The sequence below is a fragment of the Pseudonaja textilis genome, chromosome 1 (genome assembly GCF_049901715.1).
Source record: "Pseudonaja textilis isolate UNSWEBS1 chromosome 1, rPseTex1.2, whole genome shotgun sequence".
Taxonomy (NCBI): domain Eukaryota; kingdom Metazoa; phylum Chordata; class Lepidosauria; order Squamata; family Elapidae; genus Pseudonaja; species Pseudonaja textilis.
Genome location: NC_141990.1, coordinates 102,253,577 through 102,281,059, shown reverse-complemented (window position 1 = coordinate 102,281,059; position 27,483 = coordinate 102,253,577). Strand labels below are relative to the sequence as shown.

At 37.4% G+C, this 27,483-nt stretch overlaps 1 protein-coding gene across 2 annotated transcripts in view; it reads right to left on the bottom strand.

Annotated features, from left to right (window-relative positions):
* Positions 1-19,720, bottom strand: part of HACE1 (HECT domain and ankyrin repeat containing E3 ubiquitin protein ligase 1) — a 42,900-nt gene extending 23,180 nt beyond the window's left edge. Inside the window, exons 1-12 of one of the 2 annotated variants that reach the window (XR_015739665.1) lie at positions 19,362-19,623; positions 16,861-16,915; positions 13,266-13,355; positions 11,645-11,749; positions 9,109-9,184; positions 7,964-8,095; positions 6,919-7,001; positions 6,305-6,401; positions 5,279-5,380; positions 2,926-3,032; positions 1,882-2,032; positions 523-851 (exon numbers count right to left, since the gene is read on the bottom strand). Coding sequence is in view for 1 of the 2 variants with exons in the window: in XM_026726673.2 (XP_026582458.1) it covers positions 523-851; positions 1,882-2,032; positions 2,926-3,032; positions 5,279-5,380; positions 6,305-6,401; positions 6,919-7,001; positions 7,964-8,095; positions 9,109-9,184; positions 11,645-11,749; positions 13,266-13,355; positions 16,861-16,915; positions 19,362-19,437 (1,403 nt within the window). In the remaining variant the exon portion in view is untranslated. Of the gene's footprint in view, positions 1-522; positions 852-1,881; positions 2,033-2,925; positions 3,033-5,278; positions 5,381-6,304; positions 6,402-6,918; positions 7,002-7,963; positions 8,096-9,108; positions 9,185-11,644; positions 11,750-13,265; positions 13,356-16,860; positions 16,916-19,361 lie in introns of both variants that reach the window. The other variant, XM_026726673.2, reaches the window with a different exon arrangement.
* Between the last annotated feature and the right edge of the window lie 7,763 nt (positions 19,721-27,483).

Sequence of the window (27,483 nt, the reverse complement as noted above, 5' to 3'; positions counted from 1 at the left end):
CTAATTTGAATACTTATACCATGTTATTTTAAAATAGAGCCTAGCACACAATTACATGTGTGTGTGTGTGTGTGTATACATACATACATACATACATACATATAGATACAAACACCCGCGAGAACCTCAGAAAACACATATAGATATGCATATATATAAAATTGTAAATTCCTCTTTGTATTAAAATTTACTTCTGATAATTCTCTTGAATTCTGCTGGGAACATATGCGTTCTGGTCACAGGACAGAAATAGAGATCTCAGCATTCACAGATTGATTATTTAACTACTGTGCAGGTCAGCCTTGAATTACAATGGAAACTGGAACCAGGACTGCAGTTGTTAAGTATTGTAACAGTAAAGTATGGCATAACATGACTGCATCATTTAGCAACAGCAATCCAGGCAGTCCTGGTTAACACTGCAACCTCAAGACATGTGGGTCATTAAGTGGGAAGTAGAGAAGAGAAAATCTCAGGTTTTGAATGATCTGGAAGAAGGAAATGAAAAGGTCTGAAACTTACCCCTGAGGCATCTGACAAGAGCAACACATATAAAATGCTTGAATGACAGCACTCAGCCGGTTTGCTGTCACAGAAATAACATCTTGGCAGTCCACGTAAGCTTCCTGGGCACTGCCAACTTCATACATTTTAGATTCCTCTTTTTCTGCAGAAAGTGTACTTGTTTCCGTTGAAGCAACTTCAAAGGTGGGTGTAGGAATGCTATCTTCTTGCTGATCGGGTCCCTTTGGCTTCAGCAGGATAGAAGAGATGTTGGTTTTATCCTTCATTAATTCTGCAGATATTAGGGCTAGCCATTCATCTAATGAATGCCAGAGTAATTCCAAAGGCTATCGAATATAAGATAAGGGGATAAGTTTTAGGTGAATGTACAATAGTTCATTTTATGTACTGTATTTACTGATAGAACACTGAAAATATTACAATTCTAATGTATTTTTTTATTATCTTTTTTAATTAAAGAAGTAGGGAAGCCATTTCTCTGGCATATCTGTCCATAAGGAAAATAAGCATTTCCTGATAACCGATAAGTAATATTAAAATAAAACATTAAAAATAAATAAATGAGAACTGGTATGGTGTAGAGGTTAAGTTGCTGGCTTAGAAACCAGGAAACCATGAGTTCAAGTCCCACCTTAGGCATGAAACCTGGCTGGGTGACTTTGGACCAGTCACTCTCTCTCGGCCAGAGTTCATATCAGGCATGTGACAATAATATAGGTAAGGAGTAAAAACATAACTTCAGGAAGAAAGTATTAAAACCCATTAGGTAATAAAGCCACAAATAAGTGGAATAATTATTTAATTGCAAAAAGTGTCACAGCATCAGACAAACGAGAAACAGTCAATTTGCTTCTAGGTAAGTAAAAAATGTATGTATATGTATTAGAAGATAATAGTCATGGAAATAACGTGCAAAGGGAAAATAATTAACTAGACACTATAAAGTCTTACACCAGGATGTATATGTAAGATATCTACTGCCTCACACACAAGACAGATATATATATATATATAAGACAGATATATATATATATATATAAGACAGATATATCCAATATAGCCCAGGTATTATGCCAGAGCCCAGGTATTATGCCAGAGAAATTTGGGTAATTAAACTAATCAACTAAAGATATGCAATCTGCATAAACTTATTAACATCTTAAATAGGATGAACTTAGACACATAAATAGAAAACAGTAATGATTACAGGGGGAGAGAAAAATCAAGATGGGCCAACTTAAATAGGTATCAACCAAATTTATTTTTTTTCTCATGTGGATTAACATACATATACATAACATTCCTCTTTGTATTATATATTTTTCTACTAATATTTAATAGCATTACTTTTCTGACCTTGAACACTTGACTTCTTGGAGTTTTATTTCCATTGTAGCCCATATCATTTCCATTATTGGGAGTGGATGGGCCAAGACGAAAGACATGGCAAAAAATCCTCACTATCCTCAACAGACTCTTCATTTGTGCTTCATAATTACTTGACAAGCTAAAATAATGTATATGCAATTGTTTTAATTTAACAAAATGTACACAGGGAAATTATACTGCAGCAATTAAATAACTCTAAGCCAGGGATGTCAAACTGGTAGCCCGCAGGCCAAATACGTCATGCACTGGCCACACCACCCCAGCTCCTCAAATGGGGAAAACGACGTGAAATGTCACGTGATAGCAACGTGACACGGCGAGTTTGACATGCGTGTTCTAAGCAGTCATATAATAAAGACTGAAGGCCCCATTCTCCAAAGCCACTTACAAGTTTAGCCATAGCTAAACATCAAAATATAGATGAATCATTTCACAAATCTTCTTACTTTCTGACAGAGACTTTAAATAATATTGATAAGCCATCCAATCAATCACTATATTACATTCCAGTAGTTCTCAACCTTTTCTTCATTGCAGATCCTCTTTAAATAACTTTTGTGGCCATGGAACATGGCCACGGCCCCTTAAGACTTAACTCAAGATTTAAATCATAAAATTTCTTCAAATATTCACAGACACCCTGTGACAACACTGCAGTCCTCCAGGGCTCCCTGAATTACAGGTTGAGAACCACTGTCATATTCTATTTGCTCTATGAAGAAAATGCTACTTCTGTAATCTGTCTCTTGTATCTCTTGTATCTTGTGGAACTAATCCAAGCATGTGAATGGCATGTGTTGCTTATCCTTTATCAACATAAATATCACTAAACTGCTTTCACATTCAACCCCTTGGCTTTATTTCCTTTTCTCTGTAAACAAGGCCCTTGTGACTGTTCAGAAAAATCTAGTTGCTTCGCTGTTATCTTTGAATCTATGTAAGTTCAGCCTCAATGGCAATCAGCATATCCCACAGGAAGAGGAGAAGGATGAATAACAATAATTACGTTACCTAAGCAATTTATGGCCATTCGTAGTAGCTACTTCAGCAAGACTTGTTAAGATTTTAAGGTACTGGTTTTCATTCTGCTGAGATAAGTGTTCTAGGACTTGGCGTAACTGGATATGAAAAGAGAAATCATTAAGATGTATTATCACATTAGTAAACATGTAAGACTTACCATTTCTGCTACTAATAAGAGTTAGTTTATGTATGCATAGCTATACTGATATCAACTCCACTGAGTTTAAAGGTGGTTACTTTCTGCAGATTTATTTATTTGTTTATTTGTATTGCCACCTATTCACCATGGCGACTCAAGATGGCTTATAACTATAAAACCACAATTTAAAACAATAAAAACAATCAATAAAAACATAAAATCAAATAAATTAATATAGTAAAATCACCCCCCACCTCCGCCCCCAATGGCAGCAGATTACATGAGCCATTTAAGGGGCTCCATCCCGCTCTGGGTTCCCCAGGCCCGCTGGCAGAACCAGGTCTTCAACGCAGAATCATAGTGGGGGCCAGTCTAATCTCTGTGGTATTCCAGAGGGAGGAGCCACCATGGAGAAGGCCATTCTTCTGTGTCCCACCAGGTATATCTCCCTCAAGGAGGAACCCGCAACATTCCCTGCCTCCCCACTTCGATGGGTCAGGTAGATATGACTGGCAAGAGATGGTCCCTCAGATAGCCTGGTCCCAAACCATGAATGGGCTTTAAAGGTGACAACCAGCACCTTGAACTGCACCCGGAAGCAAATTGGCAACCAATGTAGCTCCCACAGGAGAGGTGATACATGTGCACACCAGAGTCTGCACAAAATCATGCAGGCTACTGCATTTTGCACCAACTGGAGTCTCCGGATGCTCTTCAAGGGCAGCCCCATGTAGAGTGTGTTACAATAGTCAAGACGGGAAGTGACTAAGGCATGAGTGACTGTGAGTAGGGATTGTTGGTCCAGGAACAGATGTAACTAGTGCACAACCCGCAGTTGCGTGAAGGCTCTCCTGGCCATGACTGTCATCTACTCTTCGAGCAGGAGTTGTGAGTCCACGAGAACCCCCGAATTATGCACAGGGTCTGTTTGTAGTAGTGCCACCCCATCCAGGACCAAAGATGGCAATTCTCCCTTAGCCAACAAACCCCAAATCCAGAGCCACTTGGTCTTGCCAAGGTTTAGTTTCAACTCGTTGCCCCCCTTCCAACCCCAACAACCTCCAGGCACTGCGAAAGGGAGAACACGGCATCACTTAACTCACCATGGGCTGAGACATTCAGCTGAGTATCATGAGCATATTGGTGATACCTCAGCCCATGGTGACGGATGATCCAGCAGCTTCATATAAATGTTGAACAGGAGTGGAGAGAGCATCCTGCGGAACCCCGTAAAGCAGTGGGCGAAGCCTGGATCTCTCCCCTCCTATCAGCACTGACTGAGAATGGCCGCAGAGGAAGGAAGTGAACCAGGATAGCACAAGGCCTCCATTCCCATCCCCCGAAGCCACTCCAAGAGAATATCATGGTTGATGGTATTGAAAGCCACCGAGAGGTCAAGCAAGAATGGATGCACTACCTCCATCCCGCTCCCACCAGAGATCATCCACGAGTGTGACCAATGCAGTTTCTGTCCCAAAACCATGTCTGAATCCTGACTGGTAGGGGTAGAAATAATCCGTTTCATCCAGAAACCTCTGGAGCTGCTGCACAACCACCTTCTCAACAACTCAAAAAGGGCAGATTGGAGACAGATCGAAAATTGTCCAACTGGGTGGAGTCCAGCAAAGGCTTCTTAAGAAGAGGACAGACCACAGCCTCCTTAAAAGTGCTGGGGCACCATCTTCTCCTGTAGGGAAGCATTAATCACCGCCAGAGTCCACCCGCCTGATACCTCCAGGGAAGCTTTCACAAGCCAGGAGGGACATACGTCTAAAACACAGGTGCTTCTGCGCATACTCTCTAGGATCCTGTCCACTTCCTCAGGAACAACAGGGTCAAACTGTTTCCAGATAACAGGGCAAGAGCCTGCCTCAGGGGCTTCCACCAGACAAACAACCATGCTGGCATCTAACTGGGAATGGAGCCAAGCGATTTTGTCTTCCAGAAAACCTGCAAATTCCTCAGTGCATCCTTTTAGGTGGACCTCAATCTCCTTCCTCCCCTAGGAGGTTATCAGGATAACACTATGAAAATGTATACTTATATTAGAATAAAATTCACTGAGATGCCTTTCCAGATAAACATATATAGAATCTGACTATAAGCATGATTCATTTAGAATTTCATAGAAGAAAAAATACATTTACTTAAAGGAAGCACCTACACATCAATTTACCATGGAAATTGGAAAACTGAATTTACCATGTTTTCTCTAAGATCTTCATTTTGTGTCATTTGAATAATTGTTTGAAAAAGTCTAGGATGATGTTGTATTAGAACTTCACAGGTCTCTCCATAACCACCCTGAAAGAAAATTATGTTTTCATATAAGCAGACATTTCTTCACCTTCACAAACTGTTTCTTAAATGCTAAAGATAACTGAGATATTTGATGAGATTATACACAGGTGCAAATTTAAAAGGACCCATTGCTAGGGAGGCAAGGCCATTTTTTTCAAAAACACAGAACTCATTGTCATGAAAGTGTTTTAGCTCACATCTCAAAATAAAAAAAAAAATATTTTTTTTCAATTTTTAAATAAAGATACATTACTCTACACCACAATAACCCAATACTAAAAACTATCTTACAATATATAAGAGAGTACCAATATTATGCCAATTCAAGTCAAATCACTGGAAGGAATGACTATGAATTTATGACCGGGCCTGGGGTCCTAAGTATGTAAAGGGCTTCATTTCCTGGTTATGCTAATAATATATTAGGACTATAATATTTCTCAGCTGTTATATGTACTTAATTTCTCTTTTTGTACTATGTTTTAATTGGCTTTATTAAATGTTATCATTATTTGCTGCCCAGATTTGTTTGAAATTGATGCCATACAAATTGAACAAATGAAGAAATGAATGAATGAAAGAACAAATGATACGCCTAAAATATCTTATGAAATTTCACCCTTTTTAAATATTATTTTAGTTGAATATCTGGCAGTTACTAGCATGTTTTTGGAGGTGATATCCAAACTATGTCTTGTGGGCACCATGTTAGGTTAGCAACCTGTATAGCAATTGTTCTTACATCCATCTATCAACACAATGCTAAATACAATGCTAAACACCTGATGTTATTGTGCTACGTGTGTTAGCATTGTATTGTGCTAATGCACAATACAATGCTAAACACCTGTTTAAATGATTGAAGATTACCATGGCAATGAACAGGTACATTTAAATTGTCCATATAAAATTGAAACCTAATTATACCTGTACACAAAGATCAAGTGGGGTGACTCCATTTTTATCTGGCAAGTATTTGGCTCCTCTCATCAGAAGAATCTGTGCAGTGTCTCTTTGACCATGGCTATATAAAATATAGAAACCTGGTAAGAACTGGTTAATAGAGGCTTTGCTGTTACCTATTCTCTTCTACAATCCATAAAACATTTGATAAATAGTATGCATCTTTCTAAGGAAGTCTGACTGAGAACTGATTTGGATATCCTTCACACAGAAGTTAGAAGAAAACATCTACTGTACTTGCATTACTGTTAAAATCACAGATGAACTTAATTATATTACAATTATTTCATAACCAATTTCATACAAATAGTTAATGAAGCAAACAGAAAAGCCACTGTGAGGAAAGCATTTTCACTCAATTATTTGCATGGGCCTACTGTGAACATTTGGTCTAATTTGGCACAAGATATTTTCTAAAGTCTAAGAATGCAGTTAGGCCAAGAAAGGTGATGTAGTTGATTAAGAACAGGGATGAGGAGGGCAAAGCTAGCCTTATACCCACTTTGCCACTTGGCTGATTGCAATTTTAACACGGAACATATTTCATGTAATGTTTTAAGCTGTAGAGCAAGTCATACCTGCAAGCAAAGTACAGAGAAGTTGCTCCCGAAACATTGGGCCTGTTAATATCTGCACCGCTATCTAAAAGACACTGAACGGTCTTTGGGAAAGAAAAAAATAGTAATGAAATACATTTATAAATATGATTTAAGCTTCAATCCTATGCCTAGCTTTACTAAACTCAATGGAACTTATTTCCATTGCATGAAGACATCTACAAGATTATGTTTCTATAATACCAAAAACATGTTCTCCCAATTAAAAAAAGGCTTATATTCTGAAATTAAAACTAAAACTTAATTTTCCTATCTTAGCTCTATATTTTAGACTTTCTTATCACATAATTGTCAGAGTCACTGAAAGTGGGTTGGGTGGCATATAAATTTAGTAATAAATAAGAATAAAAATAATCTTCATTAAAATTGAGAGATCAGTTAAGATTACTAAGAACTAAATAATATATTTCCAATAAATTAAGCCTCTTGTAAATAAGTATGTGTATAAATACTGTAAAATATTTTAACTAAAGCTAAGAATATTGTGCACAGATTACATAAGCCTTATTAGTACAGTGTAACAGATTTCAAGGATACACTGTCTCTAAAGATGATAGACAGATTATAGACAGATGAGAGAGAGAGACAGAGGGAGGGGGATCACCACAAATCATCAACAAGCGCAATCAATGCTGTCACTGTTCCAGCCTAAAGCCTGACTGAAACAGCTAACTGTCTAAAACAGGGATGTCCAACCTTAGCAACTTTTAGACTTGTGGACTTCAACTCCCAGAATTCCCCTGGTGGCTATGGAATACTGGATGTTGAAGTCCACAAGTCTAAAAGTTGTCAAGTTGGACACCCCTGATCTAAAACATGTAAGAGTTTTAACTTTATGCTGAACTGAAGAGCCTGTCATTTTCAAAATCAGCAGATATTTTTTAACAATGTTACCTGCTGAGAGTCAATAAATAATCTTGGGATTTCCTAGGATCGGGATCCTTGCATATAAAATGTTTAGTATAAAGCCAGAGAATTCAGGATCAAACTATCTTCCTCAACTTACCGTCTTATGGCCATTTTGACAAGCAACGTGAAGGGCTGTCTGCCCCATTGCATCTTCAACGTCTACATTGGAAACGTGCTGTACAAGATCATGAAGCAATTCTGTCCGTCCATTAACAGCAAGCCAATGGATCTGGGTCAAAAGATAAGAGAGCATGCATTCAGCAAGGAAATTATAGCTTGCTCCAACACATTTCATTGCCAAATGACAATCTAATGTTCATGGAAACAGAATTCTTCTGTCATGTCCCTGTTGGAATGTGGATCCGAGGACGAAGGCGAACAGCTGACAGGGAGTGGGAGTGTGGCTCCGTTGGCTGTGGAGGAAACTGGGGAAGATCTAATTCCAGCTGGGCAGAGCAGGGGGGAGAGGTAGAACAAGGGAGAGGGAGTTCAGAGGAAGACCCAGGCCAACCCCTGTTCATCCCAGGGCACGCAGGGAGGAACATGGCTTATAGGGGAGGAAAGGGCCCCGATTCCCTTAATTAGCCACACCTGGGAAAAAAAGTTTAAAAGAGATGCATGATGAGTGCTGGGAAAAAATGTGAGTTTATCTTGTGTTGACTTTGGTTATCTGTGTTCTTGGCATCCTCCCAACCGTGTTGAATTATGGCTGTCCCTTCATGTCTGGAATTCCTTCTCCTGCCCTACCAGACTAATTACCTCATCTTGCCGTGATTGGACTTATAGGTAAAGTTTTTTGTTGACCATGCTTTGGACTTGATTCTCTGCAACCAAAGGCTGATCCTGGACGAGTTTTTCTCCAGCCAGAAAGTAACCAGGACATTGGGGGGCAAAGTTGGAGCTAATAAAGGGACTCTTACTGATTATCTGACTGTGTTGCCTTTGTGACATAACCCGGGACATCACAACTTAAGATCTCTCCATTAACTTAGAATTTTTTGAAAAGTATATAAAAGTACAGCTAGTCCTTAACTTATGACCAGTCACTTAACAAACGTTCAAAGTTACAACAGTCTCAGAGGGGGAAAAAAAGTTACTTACAATCCATCCTCAAAGTTACAACTGCCACTCCACCACCCCAGTCACGTGATCTTTTGAGCACTTGGAAACCAGTGCATATTTACAACTGGTTGCAGTGTCCCATGGTCAGGTGAATGGCAAGAATAAAAGTATAGCACTTACTGCTGTCAGACCTTCATTGTTACAAATGTTGACATCAGCACTATACTCCAATAGCTTGCTCATACACTTTTTCTGGCTGCATAGAAAAATACATTAAATATCAGTCATATGTCCAATATCCTTTTTTGTTTTATTAATTTATGAACTTATATATCCCCTCAATCCAACTGGATGCTAGGAGATTTATAACCTAACAAAATGCAGTAACTATTAGTTTTTAGTATTCAGTAAAGAAGAGGAAACAACAGATGCTTAATGATTACATCAAAGCAAGTAAATAAAGCTTATTGAAAGAATCTCTGAAATAAGAGCTATTCGTGAAAATAAAATTGATCTATGACTTGTCCCAAAGGTGCTTTTTCAGGAGGCAACTGGACTTTGTTTTTTCTTTGAAGACATTTCACTTCTCATCTAAGAAGCTTCTTCAACTCTGACAGGATAGTGGGGAATGGAAGGATATCCTGAAGAAAGCTGAAGAAGCTTCTTGGATAAGAAACGAAATGTCTTCAAAGAAAAAACAAGAAAGTCCAGCTGCCTCCTGAAAAAGCATCTTTGGGACAACCATGACCTGGATGACTAAGAATCTCTACAGACTTTTGACCTATGACTCTACAAAATAATCTTGAAATCAGATTAGAAAAAGGGAAACCGAAGTATTCCGTGGATATTTTGGAAAACTACTGGAGGGAAACCAGGCAACATCAGAACATGGCAGTAGTTTATGAACAATACATTCAAAAAGGAAAGAGATGAAATGCAATTTGCTAACCAGGAACAACCGCTGCACATAAGTGACATCAAGGCAAAAATACAAGAGACCTGTTTGGATAGTAAATATTGGCTTTTCTGAAATAAGGATGGAACAACTGGCCATATAAGAAGTGGATTGCAAAAACATGGTATGATTAAGTTGGGAAGACATCACACCAACATTTATGTAAAAAGTATTTTTAAGAATTACTGGAAACATGAAATCATTGATAGCATCATTGAAAATGGCATAGCAAATTTTTTATGGAATTTTAAAATCCAGACTGACACTGTGAACGTAACATACATCAGATATTACTGTTATTTTCAATCCTTGTTGAAGACAAGGAATTGGAAAAGATTACAAAATATTGAGATTTGCAAATAAACATCACAAAATTTTGGAAGAAGCTAACAGTGGTAAATAATTGTTATTGGAGTGCTAAGTACTGTACCAAAAGGACTTAGATTATCTAAATTTGAAACAATTTTCACTAAATCCAGCTATTCATGATCAAATTGTTGGACACCGCATACATGTTACCGTTACAATTCCTAATAACCGAATGTTCACTTGGCCACAGGTCCAATTATGAAAAAAGTGAACAACATTGGCTGTGACACAGAACTACTAAGGCTGGAATAGCAATGTAGTAATATAAACTATAAACCCGTATAATAGTATAAAACTACTTCTTTAATTCCCTAATGTCTAATAAAAGGCATTCTTAATGTTGGAATTTCCCTCTGTATAATGTAGCATGCAAATATTCCTCCACCTCACACATGTAATGATCTGTGCCTGTGGAACCTGAGTCATATTTTTAAATAGAAAATTAATAAAGTCATTAGGTCTATACTTTGCATTCTGTATTGAGCATTTGCTGCACATGTCCTGGTGTGTACTTTCAAGTACAGAGATTTATTTCTCTCTCTTCTTCTTTTTAAAGATGAGCCAAGCCTAAAACTTAAATCAGACTGGGCAATATACAGCCCATTGAAATTACACAGACAAAATTATGCTCAGTTTGTGTCTGTGCATTTTTTTAAATAAATAAAATTGGAAAAAAGAAAGAGACCTCTGGGAGGCAAATCACCTGCACTGCGGCCCCCACCTCTAAAATGTGTCCAAATCAAATGATAGATACTTAATCATTTTGCTGCCATATTTAGTGACACAAATAAATAATTCTCAAATCTTTAAAATCGACTAGCACGCTAGTAAAAACTAACTATATAAATATATTAAAAATTACTTAATAATACTGTAATCATGTAATACTGTAATCAATTCTCAGTTCAGTTGGACAGAAAATGAAATACTGAGCTAAACATGTTATAAACTTGATTATATTTAAAGATAAAGCATATTATATTTAAAGATAAAGCATAAAGATAAGCATATTCCTAATTTCAAAAAAAGAATATTAGATGTAATTAAAATTAAAGCTAAAAACATCTCTATATTATTTGAACATTTTAATGCAAGTTATGCATTTCCTTGGATTTAAATAGAATATCATTTTTCATGCATACTTTAAATCTCAAAATATAGAACATAATTTGGCAATATTTGCATCTATCACATCTAGTGAATGAACAAAAATATAGATTCTTATAGGTCTCTGCAGCTGAACAATCCTCAAATCTGACTAATATATAGCATCACTGTATTTCAACAAAGATTCTGTTAGGCTTCTTTCAAAAGTTCTCTAAAAGGTCAAAGACTTAGCTATTTTTGTTACAGCTACTATTCAAATAATTAACAGTGATTACTACAACTTACCCATTCCGAGCAGCTAAATGAAGTGGAGTGCACCCAGAAATATCCTGGTAATTAGGGTTGGCACCTTTTTTTAGCAACAGAATTAGACATTCAACTGATCCACAGCTATGGAAGAAAGTTTAGAAACATCTTAACAAAAAAAATCAGTAGAAAAGGATAACATTCACAAATAAACAACATGATGATATCACATTAAATTTGAAAGTTATGACTTTCATTTCAACATCGTTTCAAAAAAAATTGAGTTGAAAATTAAGATGATCAGCCAGGATTTTTAAAAATGTCTGCTACAATTGTTTACTAAAAATTGTTAAATACTGAAACTGAAGGCAAAGCTGAATATGTTAAATAAGTTATCAAGTACTTAAATTAGGAGCTCTTTTAGTCTGGAATATGGAATATGACACAAAAACTTGTCCTCCTGTAAAAGAACTTTCAGTATTTCAACTTGTTGCTCAAAAACAGAAATTGCTTCCAAGAATGGGCAAATCCTACAGACTTCTCAACATACTATTAATACAATCTATGCCTCAAAACCATCTGAGTTACTTTGATACTTAATGAAATACATGAGATAAATAAAATCTGTAATGCACCTCAATCAAAAGCTCAAGAATATTTTTAAAATTGACATTTTGGGGATATTTCAAACATGTAAATCACAAACTAGAATTTCCATAAAGCCACATTTATGGCTTCATTGAATACTCCTTAAGAAGTTTAAATGATATTTGATATTAATCAAAAAATTAAATTTGCGGTGCATTGGAAAGAATACATTCAAAGAATGTACTTGAAAGGACGAACATCAACTTTCCTTATACTAGAGGTGCAAAGCCTTTTGAGGACTCACTGACCTGTATGATATGGACAGGTGATCATTTAGCATATGTGGGATAATGTATTAATGTTCACTAATAGATTTACAAGGAAATGTTTAAATGTTAAAGATGTGATATTGAATTACTGTATATACTAAAGTTTTGGAATTTCACTGTTTATCAGGAATGGTGGTTGTACACAGCAAGCAGCACACTGAAGAGAAGAAATATATTAACAAATTGGAAAATTAATATTATTCAATTGGTCAAGGAATGGTTGTTGAAATTTTATGATTTATCTGTTTTGGAAAAGACAATATTCTCCACTAATCAAAAAATGCTCTGTGTGTGTGTGTGTGTGTGTTTATGAAAGCCAGTGAGTTGTAGTGTTTAAGACGCCAGATTAGAAACATGGAGATAGTAAGTTGTAGTCCTGCCTTAGATACAAAACAAGCTGAATAATTTTGTGCTGGTCACACTCTCTCAGACCTAGAAAGGAAGCAATAACGAACCACTCTGAAATTTTGCCAATAAAACTGCAGGCAATTGCCGAGAGCCAACTGGAAGACACTCAAAGATACAAAAAAGATTCATATTTTCAGCTTACATTTTTATTTTTTACATTTTCTTTTTCCTTTAAGATTAATGATTGTTTTTTTAAAAAAAATGAAAAACATTTAAAAATGTAATCATTGCACAAATTTAAAAAAAATAATTAAAATAAAAATAGAATTCAGGGAATTGGAGCATATAATGAAAGATTATTAACACATTTCACAACCTTCTGAGGACTGTCTTACTTAGCTGCAATATGAAGCAAGCTCCTCTTCACACGTCCAAATGCATAATTGACATCAAATTTTGAATTTGACAACAACTCTGAAACAGATCTAAGACACATTTTAGTTAGTGAGAGAGCTGTATTTTCAGCTACTTTTAATAGGGACCAGATGGCTGTTGTGTATGACACATCACTGTAAGCCAAAGAAAACAAGAACCTCACCTTACTGCTCAGTTTAAAATTGAATACCCAGCTGAATATTATTTGCATCAGTGGAATATTTAAAAACGGGATGTGCAAATGTTCCTTTAATTGTTCCACAGCAAATTTTAAGACACGTTGATTACCGTGAAATATACACACCTACTTAATTATTCTCAGCCCACCCTGTAATCCAGACAGCCTCAATATTTTCAGAAATTGTGGCACACACCATTAGTTATTAGTATTAAACATATACACTGCTCAAAAAAAAATAAAGGGAACACTTAAACAACACAATGTAACTCCAAGTCAATCACACTTCTGTGAAGTCAAACTGTCACTTAGGTAGCAACACTGATTGACAATCAGTTTCACATGCTGTTGTGCAAATGGAATAGACAACAGGTGGAAAGCATAGGCAGTTAGCAAGACATCCCCAATAAAGGAGTGGTTCTGCAGGTGGTGACCACAGACCACTTCTCAGTTCCTATGTTTTCTGGCTGATGGTTTGGTCATTTTTGAATGCTGGTGGTGCTTTCACTCTAGTGGTAGCATGAGACGGAGTCTACAACCCACACAAGTGGCTCAGGTAGTGCAGCTCACCCAGGATGGCACATCAATGTGAGCTGTGGCAAGGTTTGCTGTGTCTGTCAGTGTAGTGTCCAGAGCATGGAGGCGCTACCAGGAGACAGGCGAGGCCGTAGGAGGGCAACAACCCAGCATCAGTACCACTACCTCTGCCTTTGTGCAAGGAGGGACAGGAGGAGCAATGCCAGAGCCCTGCAAAATGACCTCCAGCGAGCCACAAATGTGCATGTGGCTGCTCAAACGGTCAGAAGCAGACTCCATGAGGATGGTATGAGGGCCTAACGTCCACAGGTGGGGGTTGTGCTTACAGCCCAACACCATGCAGGACATTTGGCATTTGCCAGAGAACACCAAGATTGGCAAATTCGCCACTGGTACCCTGTGTTCTTCACAGATGAAAGCAGATTCACACTGAGCACATGTGACAGACGTGACAGGATCTGGAGACGCCGTGGAGAACATTCTGCTACCTGCAACATCCTCCAGCATGACCGGTTTGGCAGTGGGTCAGTAATGGTGTGGGGTGGCATTTCTTTAGGGAGCCACACAGCCCTCCATGTGCTCGCCAGAGGTAGCCTGACTGCCATTAGGTACCGAGATGAGATCCTCAGACCCCTTGTGAGACCATATGCTAGTGCGGTTGGCCGGGGTTCCTCCTAATGCAAGACAATGCTAGATCTCATGTGGCTGGAGTGTGTCAGCAGTTCCTGCAAGACGAAGGCATTGATGCAATGGACTGGCTCGCCCGTTCTCCAGACCTGAATCCAATTGAGCACATCTGGGACATCATGTCTCGCTCCATCCACCAATGCCACATTGCACCACAGACTGTCCAGGAGTTGGGGGATGCTTTAGTCCAGGTGTGGGAGGAGATCCCTCAGGAGACCATCCGCCACCTCATCAGGAGCATGCCCAGGCGTTGTAGGGAGGTCATATAGGCACATGGAGGCCACACACACTACTGAGCCTCATTTTGACTTGTTTTAAGGACATTACATCAAAGTTGGATCAGCCTATAGTGTTTTTTTCCACTTTAATTTTGAGTGTAACTCCAAATCCAGACCTCCATGGGTTGCTAAATTTGATTTCCATAGATAATTTTTGTGTGATTTTGTTGTCAGCATATTCAACTATGTAATGAACAAAGTATTTAATAAGAATATTTCATTCATTCAGATCTAGGATGTCTTATTTTTGTGTTCCCTTTATTTTTTTGAGCAGTGTAGTTAGAATAGGTGTTCCAACAAGGTATATATAACCTGATGAATAGTCACAGCATAAGATCAATGTAAGGAACATACGCAGTATACTTAAGTGACATTGAATCTGAGAAATAATGAGAGGAGATAAAGGATATCATGAAAACCCAAGGAGAAAAAAAAACTCCCCAAATTTCAAGTAAGGTTGAGGTCATTTTCAGATTAAGCTATCATAACAGCCAGAATGAAAAGAAAAAGAAAAAAAGAAAGCACAATGGAATATAGATTTTCAATAGCAGTGAAGAAAGGACAAAACAGACCTCTTAATCAAGAAAAGGAAGAATTTAACAAAAAGAGAGAGACATCTTTTAAGAACATCGGAAGAACCATAAGAACCATAGGTTTTGAATGAATACTCAAGGATAATCACAGAAGAGATTGGGCAAATGCCCGTTTAAAGGAAGACAGAGCACTTTAATTAAAATCCTTTAGAGAAAGATTATAGAATGATGTGTTGATAGATAATATATTCGGGAAGTGATTTAATTGTACAGGAAAAAGAACAGCTAGCAAGAGAAAAGCACAGACATAGTTAAAATGCCCACTGAACTGTTTAAGGACTTCAGAGGCAGCACCTGATATACTAACATTTTATGTTAATAAATACAGAACAATACTGTGGCCAGAAAATTTAAAGACCAGCCAATATATCTATACTGGAAAAACAACTGCAAGAGAATGTATGGATTATTGAATTCATTTTAAAAAATAAGGTTTTGCTTAAGATATTTAAAAAGACGAATAAAGCCAAACATGGAAAGAAAAATGCCAAATGAACATGTGTGTCATGTTAACAAATGATGAACTAGAAAAATGTGATTGTACTTGGCAAGGCTGAAGAAGTAGAAGGAAAAGAAAATACTGTAGATAAGTTAGATAGATTCAAAAGGGTTATGGGAATAATGTACACTGTTGGAGATAGGCTGATAGAGCAAGCATTTATTCATGCGGTCACTAGAAAATGAACCCAACATACTTACAAATATTTTTCATTCAGTTTCCTCTCTCTGTTTCACTAATAGTGCTTAAAACAGTTCTACAAATTTTCTACTTTATATAGGAAACATCACTATAAAAGTTCTAGTTTAAATGTATTTATGGGAAAGATTACTATACCCAAAACAGTAGTATGTTTTTTATAAAATCTACCCAGTTTAATATGTATGTATACATTGAGAAAATAAAAGCAATGGGGTTCTAGCTTGCTTACCAGCAACTTTATTAGGTTATCACCTTCAAATAACCAGTTGTGAATAATTGCTTCATTTAAAAAAAATGAAATGAGAAAATAGCATTTATTCAACACTGACATTTTCTTCAAATTTGGCTCTAAAGTTCTTGTAACACTTTTCTGGACCGCAAGCGAAAAACATTTAAAAACTATCACTTTTGTCAACTCTATCATGATTAGGATGGAAACATTTCATAATTCTAAAAGTAAAAAATGATATCAAACAAAAAACAGCATTAGACACCAATATTACACCTCCATTGTATTAAAAACAGTTCTTCCTGTGATATGCCTGAACAAATTTTCTTAAAGAGCTGCTTGTGAAGGCTCACCTGTGTTGATCAGCCATAACCATTGGCATTAACGTGTAAACAGCAGTTTCACTATCTGTGTATAGAAAATAAATTACAGCCATAATACATGTTGAAGTATAAAATGACCTTACTGCTTTGACAATATTGTAGAAGCAAGGAGGAAGTTTTGTCTGTACAAGTTTCCTTGTTACAGAAAGTAAACATAAATGTGTTAATCAGTATGGTGTGTACAGGATATTTGCACATTCTTCATTACATAGTATTTGTCAAACAAGTGGAGCTTCTTTCCCATTAGGTACCCAGGGAATTCTTTAAATAGCATTAATACATTTGAAGCTACTTCACTCAGCAACTCAACAACATCCTCATTTCTAAATACTGTATTTCTGAAGAAGTAGTAAATAAAATGATAGTATTAACAAAAAAAATAGAAGCAAATGTGCTTCAACTATTTATCAACACAAATAATCTGAGCACAAACAGTGCAGTAACAATAACATTATTCCCTGGTAAGGAAAAATAAAATGAAAATTATATAGAAAGAGGATGTAAGGTTGACTCAGCCTTCCATCCTTCCAAGGTTGGTAAAATGAGCAAGCTGTATATAGGTCTAAGTACTATTGCTATGTAAATTGCAAGTTAAAATGACTAGTGAATACAGAAAAATAATAATAAACTGAACTAGCTAGACCGCATGTAAACCTGTTGATGGCTCTCTGGGCCTGGGAGAAAGGATTTTCAATCATGTCCTCTGCATATTTTAAAAGCAGTCAGCATGCTTGCTGCTGACCTTCAGAAATAATTTAATATTGATTTATCCAAGAGGCATTTGGGAAATGATTCAATCCCCCTACTGTTTATGGTACTGTTGTTTTTATATTTAGTGCCCATTTGCGATTATCTACTGTGTATGTTCATTTTCTATTATGAACACTGAGAATTGCTTGGAATGAAAATACAACAAATACATAAAATTTTGATATGGTGTTATCTGCTATAACTCAGTCTTGTGCCATTAAAGATAACGACCAGCACTTTCAACTGGGCCCAGAAGCCTCCTGCTAACCAATGCAGCAACTATAACATTGGTGAAATTCTACATGGATCAGATTGTCCTACCCATAATCTGGTCACTGTATTTGTACCAGCTGCAATTTCCAAGCCTTCTGCAAAGTGCATGACAGTATCCATATGAGAATGATCAGGGCTTAAGTTACCATTGCCAAGGCATCTTGGACCAAGTAAGGGCATAAACAGAACATGTACAAAGTGCATTCTGGCCAGTTTCCACCTGCTGCTTGGGCAGCAGCCAAGAGTCCAAGTCACAAGCCATCTCCTTCAGGAGAAGTTCAACCCTGTCCAAGGTGCCAGGACAAAGGTTATTGAACTGTCTGGTAGGTACCTTACTGCCAAATACTAAGCTTGTCTTGGTTGACCTGAATGTGATCCTGTTTCACTCCTACCAGATCTTCACAGGCTTTAGATACTGGCGCAGGATTTCCATACCATCTCTGGCTTGGTCCAGAGTGACAAAGCCTAACTAGGGGTTATCAACATATTGATGACACTCACTGCAAACTAATGAATGATCACACCCAGCAACCCTTTAAATTTGCAAATTAGATTAAGGAGAAACATGATAGCATATTGTCCTAACATTTAAATGCTTGCAAGAGGGGCACAGCTCTGTAGAAAGAGAATAGAAATGAAGAACAGGACAAAGGAGAAGAGGTTGAAATTTGAAGTAACATTCAGGCATCATATCAAAAATGGCCTGAAAATTAAGTCAGTATAGTAATAGCTACTTAAATGAGCAAATGAATTCCCATGGCTTGAGGTGTAAGGAGATCCAGATAGCTACTAGCTTGAATAATTAGTAGAATAATTAGCAAATTCCCACTGCAAGCAAAGCTTCAGGCTACATAACCATAAAGAAGATCCTTTCCAATTCATTTATTCTTTGACACAAGTTCCGAACTTAACGTCTAATGGAGATTCTCGGTCATCCAGGTCACAGTTGCCCCAAAGATGCTTTTTCAAGAGGCAACTGGACTTCCTGCTTGTTCTTTGAAGACGTTTTGCTTCTTCATCCAAGAAGCTTCTTCAGCTCTGACTGGATGGTGGGGAAGGGATAAAGAAGTTTCTTGGATGAGAAGTAAAAAGTCTTCAAAGAAAAATCAGAAAACCCTCTTGAAAAAGCACCTTTGGGACAAGTTTCCGAACTTCAGCACACTTTGTTCTGACTTTGCCTGGCTGAGAAGGAATTCCTGATGTATTTGATCAGTAAGTGGAAGAAAAGGAAAGGAAAAGGCTTCAGGTCAACCACTTCCCTTCAAAAAAGGCTTTTTGCAACACTTGAGTGTATTAAGGTGTCTCTAGTTTTCGAAGGAAGTACTTTTCCTCCTAGATCTCTCCCCCACCCTTTCCTTTTCACTCCTTCCTCCTTCCTGCGATCCTCGACCTGCAAGCCACAACAGAGCAACCTCGCATCCACTGTCCCCGTAAGGGCGCGCTCTTACCCTCCGGCAGCTCGATAGTGCGGGCACGACGCAGGGACCTGGTGAGACGGTTCAGCTGCTCCATGGCTCTCTCCATCCTCGGAGCAAGGTCTCCTCCAACGTCCTCGCTGCGGCCGCCTTATGCCCGGCCTCTCATGCCGAAATCACGGAGCCCGTCAAGCTCAGCCCATGGCCGGCGGCACCATGAAGGCTAAACACAACCACGCTCGCCAGCCGCCGGTTCCTGGAACTCGAGCGCTTCTCCTCTTCGCAATACGCATGCGCCGAACGCTTACAGCTGGGACGCCATAGAGCTAAGTCAAAATAAACGGGACTTCTCCGGAGAGGCGCATGCTCAGATAAGATCAACGGGGTGAGGAAAGCTTCCGCCCTCAGTTCGTCCCAAGCTCTCTGAAGTCTTGGGCGGGACATGCTACATCATGACGTATATATAGGTTAAGTGATCCAGGCGATGCTACGGAAACCATAATTCACCAAAGGAATCATCATAATTGCAGCGTGTATTAAAGCAGTATTTTTCAAACTTGGCAACTTTATGTGGACTTTGACCTTCAAATTCCTCAGCTAGTTGGCTTTATGCAAGATTCTCCATTAGAGTGATCAGACCCGTAGAGAACAAGTAAATGGCAGCAAAGGGTTAGGAGTTTCCGTATGGTTTCGTTGTTATCTAGTGGTGCTCCAGATTTTTGCAGCCAAATTCATTGTGTGAGAAAGGAGTTTATTGTTTTTTCAGAAATTATAGCAGGACATACTAGGCTTAGAAAATAATACACTGTATTTATTTCATAAATGTTGCTTGAGCTTCAAGCTGCATGTAGGAATGAAGGGATGAGAGACCCTTGGTGTGTTCAAAAACTGGCTTTAGCTAGAATTTGTTGGCAACTAGAGACAAATCCTAAAAACTAATAGTTATTAGAGATAAATTGTAAATAGGGCAGAGGGGAATGTATTTTTAGGCATCTTGGATAGATAGACTTTGACGGGCTGAGTACTTAGCCAATGAGGAAAGGGTGGGAGGCAAATCTGTGAAGGTGATAGGGAATATAAAGAAAGTATATTGATGGCTTAAGGTGTGTCCGCTGTACCTGCATGTACATGATACACTCTTTGCAATATAGTGAAATAAAACATATTTTATAAGTTTTGGTTGGTAATCATTTCAAAACCTAGACAATGAATCCCACAATTGTCTACTTCAGGTTCTTATGATGATGTAAGGCAACTTACAAATAGATTTGTAAATTTGATACACCTAAGCTAAAACTATTTAAATCACATAAAGTCATACCATGATTTAGGCAATACTATACAAGTCACTTCAGGCACTAAAAAACAAACAACTTTTTCAACTGGATTAAAATATGTATGAAAGGCAATACTACAGGCATAATGCCAGTCACATGATCCGAGCTCTTAGCCTTAGGAAAGATCTATTCTGCAGCATCATTAGAACAAGGGAGATGTTTTTTCAATATTTTTTGTGTCAACAATTTCACTTGCAAAAGAAGAGAATGTTGGAGTTATCTTATTTCCAAAATAAACATTGCAGTTTTTCTTTTTGAAATAGTTCATTATAAGGAATAGGCTAACTGCCCTTTTTGCATGACACATCAGTGAAGAAGTGTTATTGTAGAAAATGGCTACTTCTCCTTTCATGTCCTGTAGTTCATGCTACCATATTTACTGTTTTATCCTAAAAATTAAACAACATGGCATTTCACGTTGTCTGAGGCTTTTTTAAAATAATGTACTGATTTTTTAACTATTATATATGCACCCCCTAATTAATTTGCCTTCAGTTATATTTATTGAATGTTTAGAAATAAAACGATAATATTTTTGTAGGTGTAGGTCATTAAATAACCTTTTTTAAAAAAAGCATCAGTGACTGATTTAATTCAACAAGTAATCCTATTGTAGTTTTCTCAAAATGATGAGGAAAATAATGCTTGAATTTGTTTTACAAATAAGAATTCTGCTAGATCAGATCAAAAGCAGTTCTAGTTCCCAAGCGGCCATAGAAGGGTATTAGAAGCTCATCAGGAACAAAATGAGGATACAAAGACAATTTTTCTTCAGGTTTCCCAGCACTTGATATTACTAGTAAAGGACATTGATCAGTTCAAACGTGGTGCCAAACCATGCTTAAGCTCATACAACATGGTAAGGTTGGATTATCACTGATTCTAACATTGTGGGAGAAAGTGCTTAATTATGTATCATCAAATTGGTGTTGATTCTTGACAATAACATACATTTACTTTTTCTATGACTTTTTCTATAACAGCTTTCTTGCTGTAATTGCGTCCATCCATTTTGCTGTTGGTTGTCCCTTTTTTCTTGCCTTCCAACTTTCTAACATTAGAGTCTTCTTCAAAGAGCTATGTTCATAAAATCTGTCTGAAGTAAAATACTGTAAGTTAAGAGCCATGACTTGATTGATTGGTTGATTTATTTATTTATTTTTGACTACTCATTGTATTCTCCAACACCAAAGTTCAACTGGCAATTCTCTTTCTATTCTGCTTCTTCAGAGTCCTATTTCACTTCCATAGAGGAAGTCATTGCTTGCACAATCTAATCTTTTATTGGTAGACATATCACAGCATCTCATATTTTCCAAGGTCTTGGTTCCTTTCCTACCAAGTGGCACATTTCTGGCCTCCTAGTTCATTTACTATTGATTCTGCAGTAGTAAAAGTAGAAGCTATCCATCATTTCAGTATCTACACTGTAAATATGTCCCCTTATTGTCTTTTTATATAATCCCCAAATATAACATATTTTTAGCAAAAAGAAGCTGCTCTCTATTTCTGTTAACATTTTGGCACATTTTCATGCTATACAATATCAATATTACTTGCAAGATAATTCTAAAATATTCTCTTTCTTTTTGTTGTTTAAGCCTATCTCATCTAGGAGCCAGAAAATACCCCCTTTTATTTTACAACAAAGCACATAATGAAAGGAACTCTGGTACATGTATTATGCAGGTATAATGACAAATTGGAATGTACGATTGCACACTGAGTGTGTAATAGCAGGTGATTTTTCTAGATACAGTAGAGACTTATTTCCAAGCACTCAAGGGAACAATGAATCCACTTCATAGCAGACTTTAAGGTTAGTCCTAGTAGTTAATAAAAATTAAATATTTCTACTTTCAGCTTGTTGCAATTTAATTTTAAAATTCAATGTTTCAAATGCAATGAATAAGTATCTTTTCTATAAACCTATTTGGAATCCACTCTTTGTTAATTGAAAATGATATTAATACTCAGCTTTCAGAAGAACAATTTACTAATACTCAGATGAGATTTTTCTTTTCTTTTATAAAGCACTTGATTTTTTTTAAAAAAAATAGTATGCACACAAAAAACCTCATTTTTTGAGCAGAAGTATTAAAGGGGTATTAAAATGCATTAGAAATATATATCAGTTTGAAATGAAGAACATATTGGTATGGGGTAAATAGCTTGAGAACTACACTGCACAAGCTAAGAAGAAACAAAACATGTTTAAAGGATTAAGAAGATTTTAAAATGTGAGCAGAATACATCAGAGGAACCATATTAAGTGGACTTAACCTACTGAACACATACTAGAACACTTTAAAATTATATTACCAGTAGTAATTTATTTATTTATTTATTTAAAAATAGGAAAATATATTACCTGTAAAATCTAAGAGCCTTAAGAGCTGTAGAGAGAAAGACCAGTCCATTCCCTCTTAATAATATGGCTAGGAAATAAGGGGAGCTCCTAAGTACTATATATAGCAAGTTATTAATATTTTTTTACATTGCCGCTAGTGGCACTAGCATGCTATTCATTCAATTTATATGGGTATCATATAAGGGATGCGGTGGCTCAGCAGCTAAGAAGCTGAGCTTGTCAATTGAAAGGTTGGCAGTTCAGCAGTTCAAATCCTTAGTGCCGTGTAACAGGATGAGCTCCCATTACTTGTTTCAGCTTCTACCAGCCTAGCAGTTTGAAAGCATGTAAAAAATGCAAGTAGAAAAATAGGGACCACCTTTGGTGGGAAGTAACAGCGCTCCATGCGCCTTCAGCATTTAGTCATGCTGGCCACATGACCATGGAGATGACTTTAGACAGTGCTGGCTCTTCAGCTTTGAAATGGAGATGAGCACCGTCCCCTAGAGCCAGAAATGACTAGCATCTATGTGCAAGGGGAACCTTTACCTTTACAATATATTCTTTGTGTTATGTTTCCAGCGATAGTTTTCTAATGCTTAGGAATAGACTACAACATTCTATCTATCATCTATCTATCTATCTATCTGTCTGTCTGTCTGTCTGTCTGTCTGTCTATCTACTACTCATCTCGCAGTTCAGGCAACTCTGAGTGGCTTGCATCAAGATAAAACAACATGTAATAACAGTTATAAATATCAAATGGATTAAAATTACAAAAATTAAATTAAAAACAAGGGTTTGGGAAGAGAGATGGGATATTTTTTCTGTTATTGTACCAACCACATCCAGCCAGCAGCTTCTCCTTCAGGATGCCAGGTCAGCCAGCATAACCAGATTTTAAGAACTTTCCTGAAGACTAAAAGGGTGGGAGTGGATCTCACTTCCTGAGCTAAGATGTTTCAAAGCCATGGCAGGGAGCATTCTTCTCCTGCATCCCACCAGCCAAAATTCCTTAACTGATGAAGTTTGCAGTAGGCCCCTTCTACCAGCACAAGTGGGACTAGGCCAATCCCATTGGGGGAAAATGCTTCCACAGATAATCTAGACTGATGCCATAAAAGGACCTTAAACTATAACCAGCACCTTGAATTGCACCCAAAAGCAGATCGGCAGCCAGTGCAGTTCACATAACCGTCGACCCTAGGAGTCTCCAAAACTGCACTATTGCATTCTATACCAATTTTAGCTTCTGAATAGGGTAGCCCCATGTATAGCATATTGCCATAATCCAGGCAAAAGATGACCTGAATAAGTGCAACTTGTTATGATCTAGAAAAGGGTGCAATTGGCACACCACATGTGATGAAGATATGCAAAGCCACAACTGCTACATGCTCTTTGAGCATGGGTTGTGACTGTTGGGTATTGGGTCTATCTAGGGTAGTGCTACCCCATCCTGAACTAAAGATGATAAACAACACGTGTGAGATATTGCTGTCACTCAGATTCAGGGGTGGAATTCTACCAATTTAGTGAACCCCTTGCTTTGAAGATCAGCTGGCAGCGAACCAGTTCACTGCCACGAGCATGCGGGCCTGCCCACCTGCCCCTCCTCTTTCCTGTATTCCCTTTTGTGAGAGGATAGCTGATTTGCGTGGCAGAGCGTTTTGCTCAGCTATTTTAGTCACAGGGACTGCAGAAGAAGGCAAGTATAAAACCTTTTTGAAATGCTGAGTGCGTGCGATCACCAAACCGGTTGTTATACCGGTGGAATCCCACCCCTGCTCCGATTCCAGCAGCAAAGAAAGTATGGTTAACCTGGGTTGATCTGTACTTGAATAGACCATGAGGAATTTCCAGAGTTGTAAGCTACACTGAGGAGTGAAAAAAGACCTCCCTAAAGGAGACAGTAGTGATACAACTGCATGGATGTAGCTACGAAGTTACCAAGCTTTCAACTCCACTCAAGAGCTTCTTTATCTTTAAGTTAATGTTACTACAGCCTAACACTGTTCCGTATCACCTTGGCCCAGGGGTGGAATTCAATTTTTTTAACAACCAGTTCTGTTGGCATGGCTTAATTGGTGGGCGTGGCTTGATGGTCATGTTTTTGGCTGGGTATGGCCACCTCAACATCACTCAGATTGAGTCACGCATCTCTTTGCCTGGCCTCATTACTGTGGGGATGCTGCAGCAGTTGTAAGTGTGAAAAATGGTCATAAGTCACTTCTTTCAGTGCCATTGTAACTTTGAATGGTCACTCCACACAAGCAAATACCAGCAAAGGAGGGGGAAAAAAACTCCAGAGACATTCCTGAGACAGGAAGTCCAGTCCTGCCAAGAATGTAATAAGGGTTAACAGAGAGGCAGTTTCTGTAAGCAACACCATAATGTTTCCTTCCTGCCTTCCTTACAGGATTAGGCCAGTAATTTCTTCTAACAACAGGTTCTCGGAACTGCTTAGAATGTTAATAATTGGTTCTAGCGAATAGGTGCGAACTGGTAGAATCCCACCCCTGCCTTGGCCCCAATGTGCATATCTGAAGACTCTTTATCTTCCCATCCAATTTTACTTGTATAGACATGGACTCATGATCAATCATATTTTATTTTCTCCTTCTTTCTTTCTTTTTAGTAACTTGGCCAAAGAAAGTTTTGAAACTCAAAATCTTGCAACGATTTTTTATAATATCGGTTGGCATAACAAGATTATTGACTCCAAAGATTTTGGATGTTTTTTCCCTCATCATCAGCCATATAGCTCTTTTTGCTTTTAATGTTCCCATATTCTATAAATGTAATAAAGTGGCCTAGCATGGATTTATTTGTCTTCCAGCTTTTGGTTTTTATTTCTTTTTAAAAATGACTTATAATATTGCAGCCAATAACACAGATCATCTGAAAAATGCAAGTTTGGGCCTTTCTCTTTGTTTTGCTTAGTTTACTGATTTTTTTTTAAAAAAAATCAATTGATTTGAAATACTATCAATACAATTTCACAGTGATGTCAGTGGGACTTTTGTATGCAATTAACTATTCATCTGGATGTGTTCACATTGGTGAATACTGGTAATGACAGTTCTGCTGCACTCGAAATCCCCTGTCACGGAACTCTGAACGCAAAAGAAATTTGTAGCAGATTGGAGAGAATCACTCTGAAAGTCCATGAAAAGTCCTCAAACTAAAATTATTTATTTAGATAAACGTTAGAAGGCTAATTATATTAACTGCTCTGCTAAGCTGTTGTCCACTGGTGTGTTTTGTTTATTTATGGAATATGTATAATTTCAGCATATCTTAAATGGCAACCATTTTTTTCAAATTCCTCTTAAAAGCCATATGATCCACTATAGAACAGTCTCATCAATACAATCCAAGGTTCTGTTAGCAAGTGGATTGTCTCCATGTATTCCAAGCTCAGTTAGGATTTCCCTCATTACCAAATCCTAGAAGTTCATTCACGAGCATTTTCATATCTCTTGTAAATGTTTACGTGTACATCATTTGTGTCATGAGGTAAATGAATTATGAACTCAGCAATAACAATGATTAAAAAGAAAGAAACGATTACTGTCACCTTCTACATTATGTTGCAATGTTTCTCAAAATCCCCATAGATGGAAAATAAAAATCAGGTGTCCCAGCAGCAATTTTATAGTGTGGCTAACACTTAATTGTCATAATGAAAGGGGGGCAAATGCTCAGATTATTTCTTCTTTCCCCAGTAACTACCTAACCCTCCAGTTCAAATTCTTGCATTGACTAAAAATTTAAAAAGAAAGAAAAAAATCTTTGTTATATTTTTATCTAGCATTTTATAGCATGTTTTATATGTTATAAAATATTTTTAAATATTTTATATATTATATTCTATATTTTACCTTATAGAAAAATACATTTTATATTTTTCTATTCTTCATTGCCCCATTGGAAAGATATTTTATAAATGAATATTACCCAAAAGTTGAAAAAGAAGGGAGGAATCATAAAGGACTCAGAATATATGAAGAGAGAAAGATTAGACTTTTTCTCCTCAGCTGTATCTTTCCTCCTCACAGAGCAATGATCCTTACAGGGAAATGTTTCTCTTAGTATCAATGGAGCCTGTTTTCTTTGCTAGGTCCAATTTCATAGAAATAACGGTAAGAGAGAAAAAAGAATGTGGAAAAAAGTTGTGTTTTTTAATGAGGTTTTTTTCCCCCCTGGAAAAAAACAGAAAGCCTTAGAAAGAAAGTCCTTTCCCAAGAATACAGTATTCTGCTTTTTTGCTTGTTTTAGTTCATGTGCTGGGCTCAAATAGGATATCCTTGTTGATGTGTTAATGTGTTTTGCAAACTGAGTCACTATGACATGAAGGAGTTTTAGATACAAACATTTAGTCATGTAGACATTGTGATTAAACCAATGACTTCTTTAGGGTGGTTTTTTTTTTTTTCCAATTTTCCAGACAAGCTTAAAGGCTGTC